The sequence below is a fragment of the Bacillus rossius genome, chromosome 3, assembly GCF_032445375.1.
Source record: "Bacillus rossius redtenbacheri isolate Brsri chromosome 3, Brsri_v3, whole genome shotgun sequence".
NCBI lineage: Eukaryota > Metazoa > Arthropoda > Insecta > Phasmatodea > Bacillidae > Bacillus > Bacillus rossius.
Genome location: NC_086332.1, coordinates 44,087,159 through 44,100,415, shown reverse-complemented (window position 1 = coordinate 44,100,415; position 13,257 = coordinate 44,087,159). Strand labels below are relative to the sequence as shown.

Sequence of the window (13,257 nt, the reverse complement as noted above, 5' to 3'; positions counted from 1 at the left end):
CTGCTGACATTGTTATGTTGTCCATAACACAGTAGAACCTCAAGTCGAACCTCGATAAGTCGAAAACCTCCCAAACTCGAAAAAATTATGTGTTCCCTTCCATTCAAGCCCCAAAACCTCCGTTGCTCGAAATCTCAACCCTCTATTAGTCAAAATAATTAGTGAGTCCCTCCAAGCCATTTTGGTACAGATTTTCCCTCCATAACCCGAAAAATTAAATTGGACCTCTATATCTCGAACATAGCAATGTTTTATTTTACAACCTTTACAACTCGATTATTTGAAACTTATTAATTACCTCTACAGTTCGAAGAAAAATAAGTTACCGACTTTAAGAATTTGTCGACAATGTAAGTACACCATTGTTTCTGAGAAATCAATTTAGGAGCATACAATAAATAGGATTACCTCGAATTTATGACTTGCTTGGTGTCAGGTGTTTAATTTTATTATTTTTGATTTCATTTGAACTTTAGCGAAGCAAGTTATTTGTTGTTGACTGTTACAACTGCTACACATCAATCTGTACAACAGTTTACAAATAAAATTGTTAAAACATGAGTGCTGTGAAAAGTAAACTGTAAACTTTGAGTCTCGCTGAAAAATTGGAAGTGTTCAAGCTGTGAAGAGCTGTCAAAAGAAGAAATATGTTGCTGAACAATATGGCCTACCAATGAGTACTCTGTCAACAATAATAAAAAATGAATCAGACATCATAAGAAAAATACAAAACGGTCAAAGTTTGTCCTGCAAAAGACGACGAATTGCAGAATTTCCGGGCTTGGAGGAGTGCTTACTTAAATGGTTTGAGCAGTGTCGGAGCCAAAATATCAGTGTAAGTGGACCACTGTTACAGGAAAAAGCAGAAACATACTCTAAATCATTGGGACTCGCTAATTTCAGGGCCAGCAATGGATGGCTAGAAAAGTTCAAAAGAAGACATGAACTTGTTTTTAAAAACGTTTGTGGGGAAAGTGCAAGTGCCAACATTGAAACCTGTAACAAATGGAAAAGTGAATTGCAAGATTTCTTACATGGTTACGAACCTGACAATATCTTTAATGCTGACGAAATGGGGCTGTTTTTTAAATGTCTTCCTGATAAAACTCTAACTTTTAAAAATGATAAATGCCATGGTGGGAAGCATAGCAATGAACGTTTGACTATTCTGCTAGCAGCAAACATATTGGGCACAGACAAACTCTCACCATTGGTCATCGGCAAATCTAAAAAACCTCGTTTTTCAAGATGTAAATCACTAAGAAAATGGCCAAAGAAAAAAGAAAATCTTGTTATTCCTTGATAATTGTACAGCACATAATGATATTCCACAAATGAAAGCTGTTAAAATCCTATATCTGCCCGCCAATACCACATCAAAATTACAGCCTATGGATCAAAATATTATTAAAAATTTCAAGTCATTATATTGGTAAGAAGTAGTCAGGAACATGTTGGATAATATGGAAGAAAAAAATAATTCTACTATAGATGAATTGCAAGCCATGAGAATGGTTGATAAAGCTTGACGAAATGTAACTGTGACTACTATAAAAAAACTGTTATGTACACTGTGGTTTTTCATCGTCGTCAACAGAAGAAGCTCAAACCAAAGAAATATTCTATTTCACCTCCTGCAGAATGAAATATAGTGGTGTCTGAATCAGGAATATCCTTTGAGGACTTTGTTAAGTGCTATGATGGAGTTATAACTGCTGGGACATTATCTGATGATGAAATTATTGATTCAGTAACTCAGAAAACCGATACTAATGATTTAGATGACATAGAAGACTCTAACAATACTACATGCGCTCCATGGGTTTCCATCAAAGAGGCAAGAACCGCATTGAATACTTTATGGAATTTTATAGAGCAAACCAGCAACTCTGAGGAACAAGAATTTTCTGCTTTTTATACCTTAGACAATGCTATAGATAGAGAACAACCGAATCATCTAAAGCAAAAAAAAAATTACTGACTTTTTTTAATGCCATATTTTTTTATTTTATGGATGTTTTGAAATAATGTTGATTTATAATAAATAAAAATATGTTTGTCACCTATGCAACTTGAATTTTCATTTATTTTACCTCTCTAACTCAAAATGTATAAGAATGAATCTCAACCTCTTTATGTCGAATCAAAATCCGCTTAAGTCGAAATCCTCCACAAGTCAAAAACTCTATAACTCGAATTTATTGGCTTCTCCCTTCAAGTACGACTTACAGACGTTCCACTGTACCTGTTTAGGTACATTGTTGGGTTTATCTGTTCTACATCAGCTTGTTTAGGCTTGTTCTGTGTTTTCATTTTTATTTCTTCAATTCCATTCTTGAATTTTTCCATGACAAACAGTGCAAAACTGCAATGGCGTATGTCCAAGAAATTGTATTAAATCAATAATAATTCATCTACACTCATTCAAATAAGACAGTTAAGAGCAAACAAAGCTTTATGGTTACTGGACAACTGCATGAACAGCCTTACCACGCTAGTGAACGACGGAGGCAGCAAACTGGGGACGGAACCAGTCTCGGGGTGTGCTGGCGACTGGTACGGCGAGTCAACCATGGGCACCGGGCTCGGGCTGTCTGCCATGATGGCGCTGTCCCCAGGTGACGGGCGGGGGCTGAAGGCAGGAGCTCCAAACAGCGAGGAATTGTTGGGTGTGTAGGGAGCAGCAGCAGGGGGTAGCGAGGTTTCCTGGGGTGGCGACGGAGCGCACAGAGGGATCTGGGACGATGCCGGCACCACAGAGCGAGTCAGTCCCGGAGGCTGTGCGTAATGCAGCTTCTTCTGGCTGCCAAGACGGTACGAGTTAGGCGAAGGGCCTACACAAGATAAAACTAACTTTCTACTTGCATTCTAATTGCACAAACAACAATGTAATGTAACATTTCAACATACTTGCATTCAATTTGATTTAAAGCTTTGGTGGCCTAAGTCACCACGTATTTCTTGGTTTCTGGACTGACACCAATCCCTATAGAGTTGCTAATTTATAGTATTTTGGAATATAGTCATAATTGTCAATAGCAGAGTTAACAAGTTAACTTTGCCTCTGACAGTCACTTAGACCGGAAATGCCAAAAGAACAGACCATACAGAAGAGACTTCAACCACGAAGCCAGAGCAACACATACTTTCAAAGTAATCTGTGGTAAAAAAAATTTTAAAGCAAAAGTTTTGTAGCAATATGCATAAAATATGATGTGGAATGAAAAAATAGTGTTTTACTGAAATTTAGGTTATTACCCTCTCCCCCAACAACATGTAGGCCAAGCCAGTCTAATTATAGTCCAACACCTTCCGAAAAATATTTAATCATACATGCTTAATGCATAAATACTGTATTACATGTTTTTAAAAATTCCCCCAAATATTTTCATCACTTAGAATTTTTTACACTATTTTTATCATAGGGCCTACATGTTTTCGTAACTGATAACTGATTAATTTATACAGTGAAAGGTCTTCAAGCAGGCATATTCAAAATCATGGATAAGCTGGATTAGCGATTTTGCTAGATCATCAAGTATTACTATAGATTTAACAGGAATACCAAAGAAAAATAATATACAGTGCTATGGTGTTTAAAACAAGTTGTAATAAGTTTCTCTATAAGAAAAAAAATTCAGAAAGTGTTGGTCTTAAGAAAAATCATTATGGAAATGTACCTTTGAAATGTAAAATATAACCCGCTAGAAAAAAAAACACTACAATGAAATACACCCTGATAGTAACAATAAAATCTGAGCGAACTAAAAATGCCAGCAGCGCAGTAAATTGCTCTGGTAGCCAGAGTCAAAAAGTGGAATATACCTGAAAAAATATGATTGCGAGCAGCTTGATAACAGAATGTGCCAAACTATAGAATGCCAGATTAAGGGGCCCGCCTAGTCAGGGGTGTATCTGTGTTAGTGAGACGGGATGATAAACGTGATGCTTGCTGGTATTTCTAACGCGGTATCACCTCTATGCACAGGCTCTGAACAGGCAGTCTTCTTGTTGTGCATAGGACAACTATGATATCTGAGTGGAGATGGTAACAATATATGGTGGAGAAATGAAGATAATATTATAATGCAAGTTCCTTGAGTGCTTTCAAGTATCTGTACTAGTACTCTGAAAACACACCTTTTAGCCATTTTAACTCTTCTAAAAATACTGTTTAAAAACTTAACCCAGAAACAAAACTACTTATCGGCCCTAAGTGCATTCTTAAATGCTTTTCGTAAACAGACCGCACTTGAATATCTTGAGCAGTTTTCAAATCGCTTTGTTTTTTCTGAAGCTATGTAAAACCGTACATGTGCCAGGGTAGGAAGGGCCCTTAAAGACCTTTCACTGCATGTTGTGAGCGATTTTATTAAAGTTTTTTTTACAAAACCAGAGCCATGCACACAATTTTTTATCTGCTTACCGACTGGAATGGCAGGAGGAGCAGTTGGTGGTGGCAACCCTGGTCCAGCTAGCTGACTGCTCTGGCCGGACGATGCCTGCCTCAGCAGCGAGCTGCCGTGAAACAGAGCCGGCGGTGGTGGCTGTGGTGTGAGCTGCGGGCTAACTCCTAGCTGGGCAGGAACGCTCTCGGGCAAAGTCGCGGCACCCCAGGAAGATGGGCCCTGCAACACCAACTGCCCGCCGTGTCTGTCGGGAGCCTGAGGCTGCTGCGGGTGGTAGGCCTGCGGGCCGGTGGCCCCGGGAGGGGGCGTGGAAGACTGCGCTTGAAGCAAAGACTGACCAGACAGAAACAGCGGAGGATTCTGAGCACGGGTGGGAGCGAAAGGTGGCGGTGTGCCGGACGGAGTCCTTAGCAAAGGCTGGCCGTGGAAGAAATTGGACTGTGAATCGTGAGAGGTGGTCTCAGGCTTGAACGGCTGTTGCAGAGGCTGGCCTGTGAACAGCGAGGAAGCCGGCGGGGCTGGGGAGGCTCTCGACACGACGACAGGAGAGGGCTGCCACGAAGGCGGGGACGACACCAAAGGCACCCCAACCAGGGGAGACGACGAAGCGTCGGGCCTGGATCCTGGTGTCTGTGAAGGTGACGGGCGCGGGGAGAGCCCGCGTGTCTGCTGATGGCCACCGTACGACACAATCCCGGTGCTCGAAGGGGTAAACTGTTGAGAATGCAGTGCCTGAGCAGTGTTCAAAGCACTTGGTGTCTGGTCGACGGAGGAGAAGCGAGAAGCCTCAGCATGTGATACCGAGGCCCGCGGCGTGAACAAGTCCACTGAGCTAATGACCGAGGCACTGTTTGACTTGGAGTCAGCAAACAGTGTAGGATTCGTATGCAAGTCCTGGCCCAAGAAGCTGTCTGCCTCACCCAGATCTGAAACAGAAAAGATTAAAAAAAAACTTTACAGAGTAGTATTCTTCAATAATGTAGTGAAAAAAAAAAAAAAGCTCAAATTTTTATGTACAGAATTTTAAAAAAATTTTAAATACATGTTATATAGTACTCTGAAATCACATTACCGCAATAGGTATGTTAAATAATAAGTCTATATATCAAATCTTTTACAAACTTTCACATGGTAGTAACATTAAACGTATAATATGTTTTGGTTTCAACTATATAAGATCAATGTAGTATCTTTCCTTGATAATATAAAACAACTATCAAACTTTTTCATAATTTATCTTAAACTAATAAATCAGTACATCACTGTGGCTGTAATGGAACCAATGTTATTAATGTATTAGCTAACTTCAATCATTCAAAATGCAAATTAAACTCGGCAAATAATGAATGTTTTCATACAATGATTTATAAATATTATTCCTCAGTTTTCAAAAATAAAATATGCAATAATTTATTGATTTAAAAATGTTTGAAACAGTTATATTTTTTTATTTAGCAACTATTCTCGATAAAAATCATTTTATAACTCATAATTCATGAAATTACAAAAATAACTACATTAACATTCTACCTGAAATAAAGTGTTAGATCATACCTACTAATTTCAAGCAGACTTGTGGCTATTTAAAAATCTAAATACCTATGGACAGCAGCCATTATTAGAAAATTTTAAAAGTGACATCTTCTTAAGGGATAAAATGCCCTTGTTGCATCACTATCACAAAGTATGTATGACTCAAACATATTTAAAATTAAAATGGAAACACAGACAACCCTGCAGAGTATAGCCTTTGACTCAGCAGCAGATTTATAGCAGAACATAATATCTCAAATAATGTCTTCCACTCGCACTGCCTATTTGAGATACCTGTATATGCTTTGATTATTTTTTTACAATTATTAGTGAAACCAAGAAATAAATGCATTAGCTATGAAAAATATTTTTTAAATTCTTTTATTTCCAAGTTTTTTTGACGTGACGTCTAATAAATCGATGAACGCCGGCTGCACGCACGAAAAAGTGTCCCATTACCCACATTGTTCCATTACGCCGTGTCCCATTGCGCTCATTGTTCCATTATGCTGTGCCCCGTTACGCTCATTGTACGCTTGCGCCGCACCGACAGAAGTGAAAACTGAAAACTTTGTTTATAAATGTGTTCCTACGTCAAATGTACGTAAGAAAATGAATCTGATTACTAGTATAATTTCAAGTATAGATTCTTTTATTATTAAAAAAAGTAGCATCTTTCGGTGAGTGCAGTAATAATAGGTTATGTTACAATTGACTAAAAAAGTATGGTGATTCATATAATTGATGATATATATTTGATCACAACTTATTTATATGAAAACTTGTTCATAATTATATTTAAACTTTATATCTAAACGCCAGTTTTTAAAATTAATTACAAGTCATCTACACGTGAACTTTTTCGTCGACTGTTTATAAAGTGAAGTGAAAAGTTAATGTGGTTTTTATTGCTTATTACAACAACAATTTCGGCAATAATGGTTAATTATTCTTGCATTTTAAAAATCTGATTACTAGTATAATTTCAAGTATTTATTATTTTATTATTAAAATAAAAATGTTTCAATTTTATTCATAAAAGTATGCAATCATTTCATCAATGTTTTGTTATGACGTTGTCACATTAAACTATCGTCCGTAAACCAACTTTACAGACAACCAATTTTTTCCTATCATTGTTCAATGTAAGGTAACAGACATATATTTTTGTAAGACTCAATAAGTTTAATGCTGTGATGAAATGATAAGATAGTTGACATGTTCAATAAATTAAATAATGTTGCTTAGGCATCATGTGTTGCTCAAAGTGCTCAAAAAACATACACAGGAATTCACGAAAGAGTGACGAACAGTCATTACTTAATCTTTAACTGCGCTGTTCGACTTATCTCGAATGCATGAAATATTCTTTACTTGCGGCATTGTCGAGTAGGACGTTTTTCTATGCTGTGTGGCATGTCTGTAGTCAAACTAGTTTTTATTTGATGTTTCAATTGGTAAAATTGTTACCTTAAAGTGGCTTGTATTTATTTCTCCACAGAAATGTGTGTTCAGATATTGTGTGTTATTTCTCTGTGTTGTTATTTTCGTGAGCAACCTTTGACTGCTCGGCGTTGACTAGTACCCTTTTTGGGTAAATATTTCATTCACTTTATACACAGCAAAAGAGTTTAACAAAACAATAAAATAAAATTTCAAAGGTAAACTGCATTTTTTCCAAACAAAATAATGTAATGTCAATGCATAAGAGGAGTCTCTGGCCTAAGCCTATATATATGCCTAATAATGGTGGTTTTAATAATGCAAGAAAGAGTAGCTTACATTGTGTGCTTTGTTTTGGAACTGGCCAGTCATGGCAGCAATGAGCTTGTTGAATATCAACAGGGTTCCCATACTCTAACTCTAGACAATTTTCCTGAGTTTTCCTTTTCACTGTTGAACCAAAAATTTTTTCCATTGCTTATCAATCAATTTTTCAAGATAACATAAATATATTACACTAAAAATACTCATTGAAACTTGTTTCGTCTACATTTAATTGTCCAAATGACATAAAATCTTTTCCCCATTTTGCACTTGTCAATGCTTTCAGTCTCTAATAACCACTATATTATTCAAACTTTTAAACAATTTATTATTGAATGTGACAAGGTGAATTACTATCGACATTTACTTATGCTTCAAATCATTAAATAAATATAACAGATGAGTTTTCAATAACACATAAATTTGTGATTAAAATACAGACTGGTTTTAACACATTTAAAGAACACAATAGTATTTAAAAATTACTGATCCAGTAGTATCTCTTATGCTATATTTTCAATGTTTTGAAGACACCTTTTCAATTCCTTGAGTCCCTGTTTTACAGATTTTCCCTGTCTGCTAGAACCCTGTTCAATTTACATGATTGTAGGACAAGATAAATCTTAAAACTATTTTGGTGGATTTAGTTTAGTTTTAAACCATAAAGTAACACACATACACAAAAACAAATGATTATATAAGAAGTAATTTAAAATATGAGACAAGATATGTATCTTCCACATTTCTGATAGTTAAAAAAATGGTTGTGTTTATACAACCATGCAAGAACACCTGTAATACCTGCCATATATGTGTATTATTTTAACTGTCTGGTTCACAGGAAACACTTTCAAATTAACCAAGAAAAATTTTACAGCACACACAACAGAGCTAGAGGATGGGTATTTAATGCAACAGGATAGTATTGGTTAAGTTAACTTTAAATTATAGTTTCCCTTTAGCCTGCTTAACTAAGATATGTGTTTGTATTTACACAACAGGCAATGCCCGATCCCTAAACCAAACACTTCTAGGTGCCAAACTATGCAATGTTGTAAAATGCAGGTAAGTTGGCATACGGCTCATGATTAATTTCTTCTATTTTATTTACATGTGTACCACAAAGAAGCAACATACTATAATTCAGGTGATCTAAAAAACCCAGTGAACCAAATACATGAATCATTCAAGATTTTTTTTATGAAATTTTCTTACCTATCCCAGGGTCATATTTTATATATATATATATATATATATATATATATATATATATATATATATATATATATATATATATACACTCATACATACACATATATATATATAAAGTAAGATTAAACACAGTAACAAAATATATCTACTATTCGCAGGAACATACAGATTTTTATGTTGGAAAGCTAAAATCATTTCAGGGATAATTTTCATCTGATTTAAGTAGACAGTCTCCATTTATTTATATTTAATGTGCGACTATAAACTAAAGAAAGGGTTTAAAAAAAACCAAGTACAAATTAGAAAAAAACTGCATAAAAATAAAATTTGGAGACTTTAGCAACATTAATATTAATGAGAACTTTTTTGAGACATTCAAGACCAGTCCTTCAGTTTCATTACTTTTCGTAGCTTAAGTAATTTTTTGGACCCTTTTGAAACCCTGTAATTACTACTGAGAGGCTTGGTTCCTCCCAAAAATGTACGTTCAAAGCAATAATGCAGAGAAATACACTTGAAGGACTGGCCTATACATACTGAGTCAATAACCTCAACTGATAATACTGTAGTGTACTCGTGTACACAAATGCTCAGAAAAAAAGTTGGTCAAAGAGAGAGAAAGTTGAAGACAAGAAAAGGGAGGGGATGGAGGGAGGGAGGGTGGGGAAGTGATACAAGTGCTCACTTTCAGGATGTAGCACAGGATGTTACGTAGCAATGAGAAGGAATGGAGTATCTCGTAAAACAAACATTGCTACGAGATACCACAGCACATTACACAAAATCTCCGAAACACGTGTCATAGAAATTATCACGAAAAACACAAAAGATCACAATCAATATTGAACAAAAAAGTATCACCTGTATAAAAAAATATTTCATCGAACATGGATTGTAATATATATAGGAGAAGGTAGGCGAATTCTGCGCAGCGGGTATTACTGCGCAGTGAGGTTTCTCGGAACTGACGTACACTGCGTCGGTCTGTATAATGATGCCACACGGCGGTGACACTGAGGACTTAGTGCGAGGAAGGAGACGCCATTGTGTGAGTTAGTTGGGTTACGACAACAGTGTGTAGGTTCAGATCGAAATTGTTATTTTCGGCGAAGAATAAACAAAGGTATGGTACAATAGTTGTGTGTTTCTAGTAGTAAATTATATTTGCAACAATAGTTGACCATATATTCTTCCGGTTGAGCACTATAATAACTTTAACTGATCACTTTAAAATTATATTATTGCGAGCCTTAAATATGTTTGTGCTTGGGGTAATTCTGCGCAAAGATGTAGTGTAATAATGCACAAGTGCACAGAATTGCCCTCAATGTTTTCAATTGATAAGGCTTAGTTTTATTTGTTTCAGGTAAATAGTGCGTGTTTTAGGTTCCCAATGCATTTAAATATTGCTTTCAAATAATGTAAATGTAATTTTTAGTGATTTAATGGAATGTCTTTCATACAACACCCTGATCCCATTCTGTTGATCCTGGACAATCACTCTAGCCACATTTCAGTTATAATCTAAAACTTCTGTAGGGAAAACGGCATCGTCCTTTTATCTCTGCCACCCCATACAACTCACAGACTTCAACCTCTTGATTTAACATTCTTCAGTCCGCTAAAAGCAGCCTTCTACAGAGTGTGTTCTCATTTTTTGAAATGAAAAAGTAGGCTTACTTCCCAAAATGAAGCAGGCAGGAAAATAACCCAGTATGAACACACCGAATTGATTAACCGAGCATATTTAAAAGTTGCAACTATGGAAAAGGAGATTTCTGGATTTTCAGCAGCTGGGATTTCACCCATTAACCCTGATAAGCATTTGAACATGGAGTTTGAAGCCTGTGGTAAAGAAACTGAAATCGAAGTCAGCTAGGCTGAATAGAACGAAGAGCAGAATAACACAAGCAGAAGCGAAAGAACAAGGGATGCTGGACCTAGTCAGATACCTGCAAAAGTGGCAGAAATTTCAGACATGTCATCTTCCGAAAAAGTGATGGTGTTCATGTAACTTTTATCTGTACACCTAGCCAGACAGGAAAAGAACGCAGGTCTACGGAAGGAAATGTCCAACAAGTGAAGGTGGCAGACATTTCACCTTTGCCTGGTCCCTCAAAGAATGCTGCATCCCTTAGCACAAACAAACCAAAAGAGCCTAAATCAAGAAAACAAAAGTCAGAAGTCTTAATTGGAACACCTATGAAAGAAAAACTTGAAGAGATTGAGAAAAAAAAGAGAAAATAATAAAAGGAAGAAGGAAGCTAAAATCCAAACAAGTAGTAGGTCTAGGCCTAACAAAGCAGACAAGAAAAACACGAAGCTAACACACAAAAGATGCAAGAGACAACTAACGTTATCAGAGAGTGAATCTGAGACAGAATTAATCAACGAGAAGGATTTGTGTAATGACAGCAATAATGATAACATTGGGCCTTTGAATCTAGATGTGTGTTCAATTTGTGACGCATTTGGCCGCGATAATGAATTGTGGTACAGGTATGTGAAGTGTGGTGGGTGGACACATGAAGAATGTAGTGGCTGGGATTCACCAACAGACTACAAATGCAATTTATGTGTCAAATAATAACAAAATGTGTGTCACCTTAGTTTATAATTTTTTTTTTAACATCAATGATAAGCTAACTCAAACTTATTAGTGATGTTTTTATGTCTTTTATTAAAAATACTAACCCAAATATTCAATTTCGGAGACTTTATTGTTATCATCAACTCGTGTGTTTCTTGTGTCTATTTGATTGTTTAATATTTGGTGGAATTGAATTTATTTTTGTTTATTTGAATCATCCAATTTTAAAAAATTACTACCAATATGTTAGTTAACTTTGATCTGTTTGGTGTTTTAATTTAAAATAATTAATTATGCACTAATATTTGGGGAATTTTTTTCAGATTTTATTGGTTAGATCTATAATTAGTGATGCGCACAATTACCCAGTATACAGTGGAGAATTACCCGACTGGGTGTGGTAATACTGTGCAGTGCAGCATTTCATTTTAAAATTTATATGACTTTTGGTTATTATGTTAGCGCTTCGAATCATTACAATGAATGAATATTATGATACAAACAAACACCCCTAAAAAAACATTTCACCTGAATACATTATTTACGTATCATAGATACGTCCCAAGTTAAGTGCGCAGAATTCGCCCACCTTCCCCTATATATATATATATATATATATATATATATATATATATATATATATATATATATATATATAGAGAGAGAGAGAGAGAGAGAGAGAGAGAGAGAGAGAGAGAGAGAGCAAAACAACAGTGTAAAAAAAAAGGGGGGGGGGGTCAGCATTGAGATTGAGGTTATTGCACATATGAGGAGGGAGGGGCATTATTTCCCCCCAGAAAGGCTCACAGAAACGTCTGGCACGGACTGAACCGCTCAAGCACCGCGACTCCTCAAGTCAGCCAGGCCCTACCAAGACTGCGAAGATGCCCTCAAGTCCGCAGGCTGGATTCCTGGGTTCCTGGGGGAGGTTCCCAAGTTACGACGTCCTGTGCCTGGGGCACGTTGCCGTTTCTGGCCGGCGTTATTTCGAAAAGGGGCAGACACACTATTGGTTACTAAGCCAAAGAACGAAAATGCAATTAACCAACTTTTTCGTATCCGGCCTGAACATGGCGTAAACCCTTTCCCCTGCCCTACCCTTCCCAACACGGGCCGAAGGGTGGGGTCTGTGCCATTTAGCAAAGAGCGTAGAAAGCTTAAAAGTGCGATTATACTGGGCGAGTTTACCACTTGGTTACTCGTCGATGAGAAAAGCCAAGCGCACATGAGAAAGTTCTCATTAATTAGCTAAATGAGTGTCATTTTGCCCAAAATTTCCGCGTGAAGTTATGTTTCTTTTGAAACGCAAATTCCTTACCGATCGGGTAAGTCGAGGCGATTACGTCATCAGAGGGTAACGAAAAGTAGCGTAGCGAAAAAAAAATGTAACGCTCAGAGCATTACGGAAAGTGTAACCTTTACAAAGAATGTAGTAAAACTGCATTGCTATTTGGCGCCATGTTTGCTCCACTTGCACTTCTTCGGCAATCGACTGTGGCGAGGCCTTGTAGCTGCGGGTACGTTGATTGCAAATTACGCACATTATTCCGAAGCTCAACATCATAAGAAACTGAATTTTCAATAACTATAAATTTTAAAACTCATAACTTATCCGTAACCTGCTATTGTATTGCACTAATATTAACACTAAGGGCCGTTTGCAAAGTTGGATAAGTGTGCGTTTAGAAAACACTCTGCAGGTTAATCAAATACGAGGGTTATTTTTTTTTTCAACCTCCGATCGGC

The 13,257-nt window shown here is 36.7% G+C and overlaps 1 protein-coding gene across 3 annotated transcripts in view; it reads right to left on the bottom strand.

Annotated features, from left to right (window-relative positions):
• LOC134530602 (SEC23-interacting protein) overlaps positions 1-13,257 on the bottom strand; it is a 90,921-nt gene that overhangs the window by 34,073 nt on the left and 43,591 nt on the right. For 2 of the 3 annotated variants that reach the window (XM_063365584.1, XM_063365585.1), the window contains exons 2-3: positions 4,427-5,335; positions 2,491-2,834 (exon numbers count right to left, since the gene is read on the bottom strand). In XM_063365584.1, the coding sequence (XP_063221654.1) occupies positions 2,491-2,834; positions 4,427-5,335 (1,253 nt within the window). Of the gene's footprint in view, positions 1-2,490; positions 2,835-4,426; positions 5,336-13,257 lie in introns of those variants that run through there. The other variant, XM_063365586.1, reaches the window with a different exon arrangement.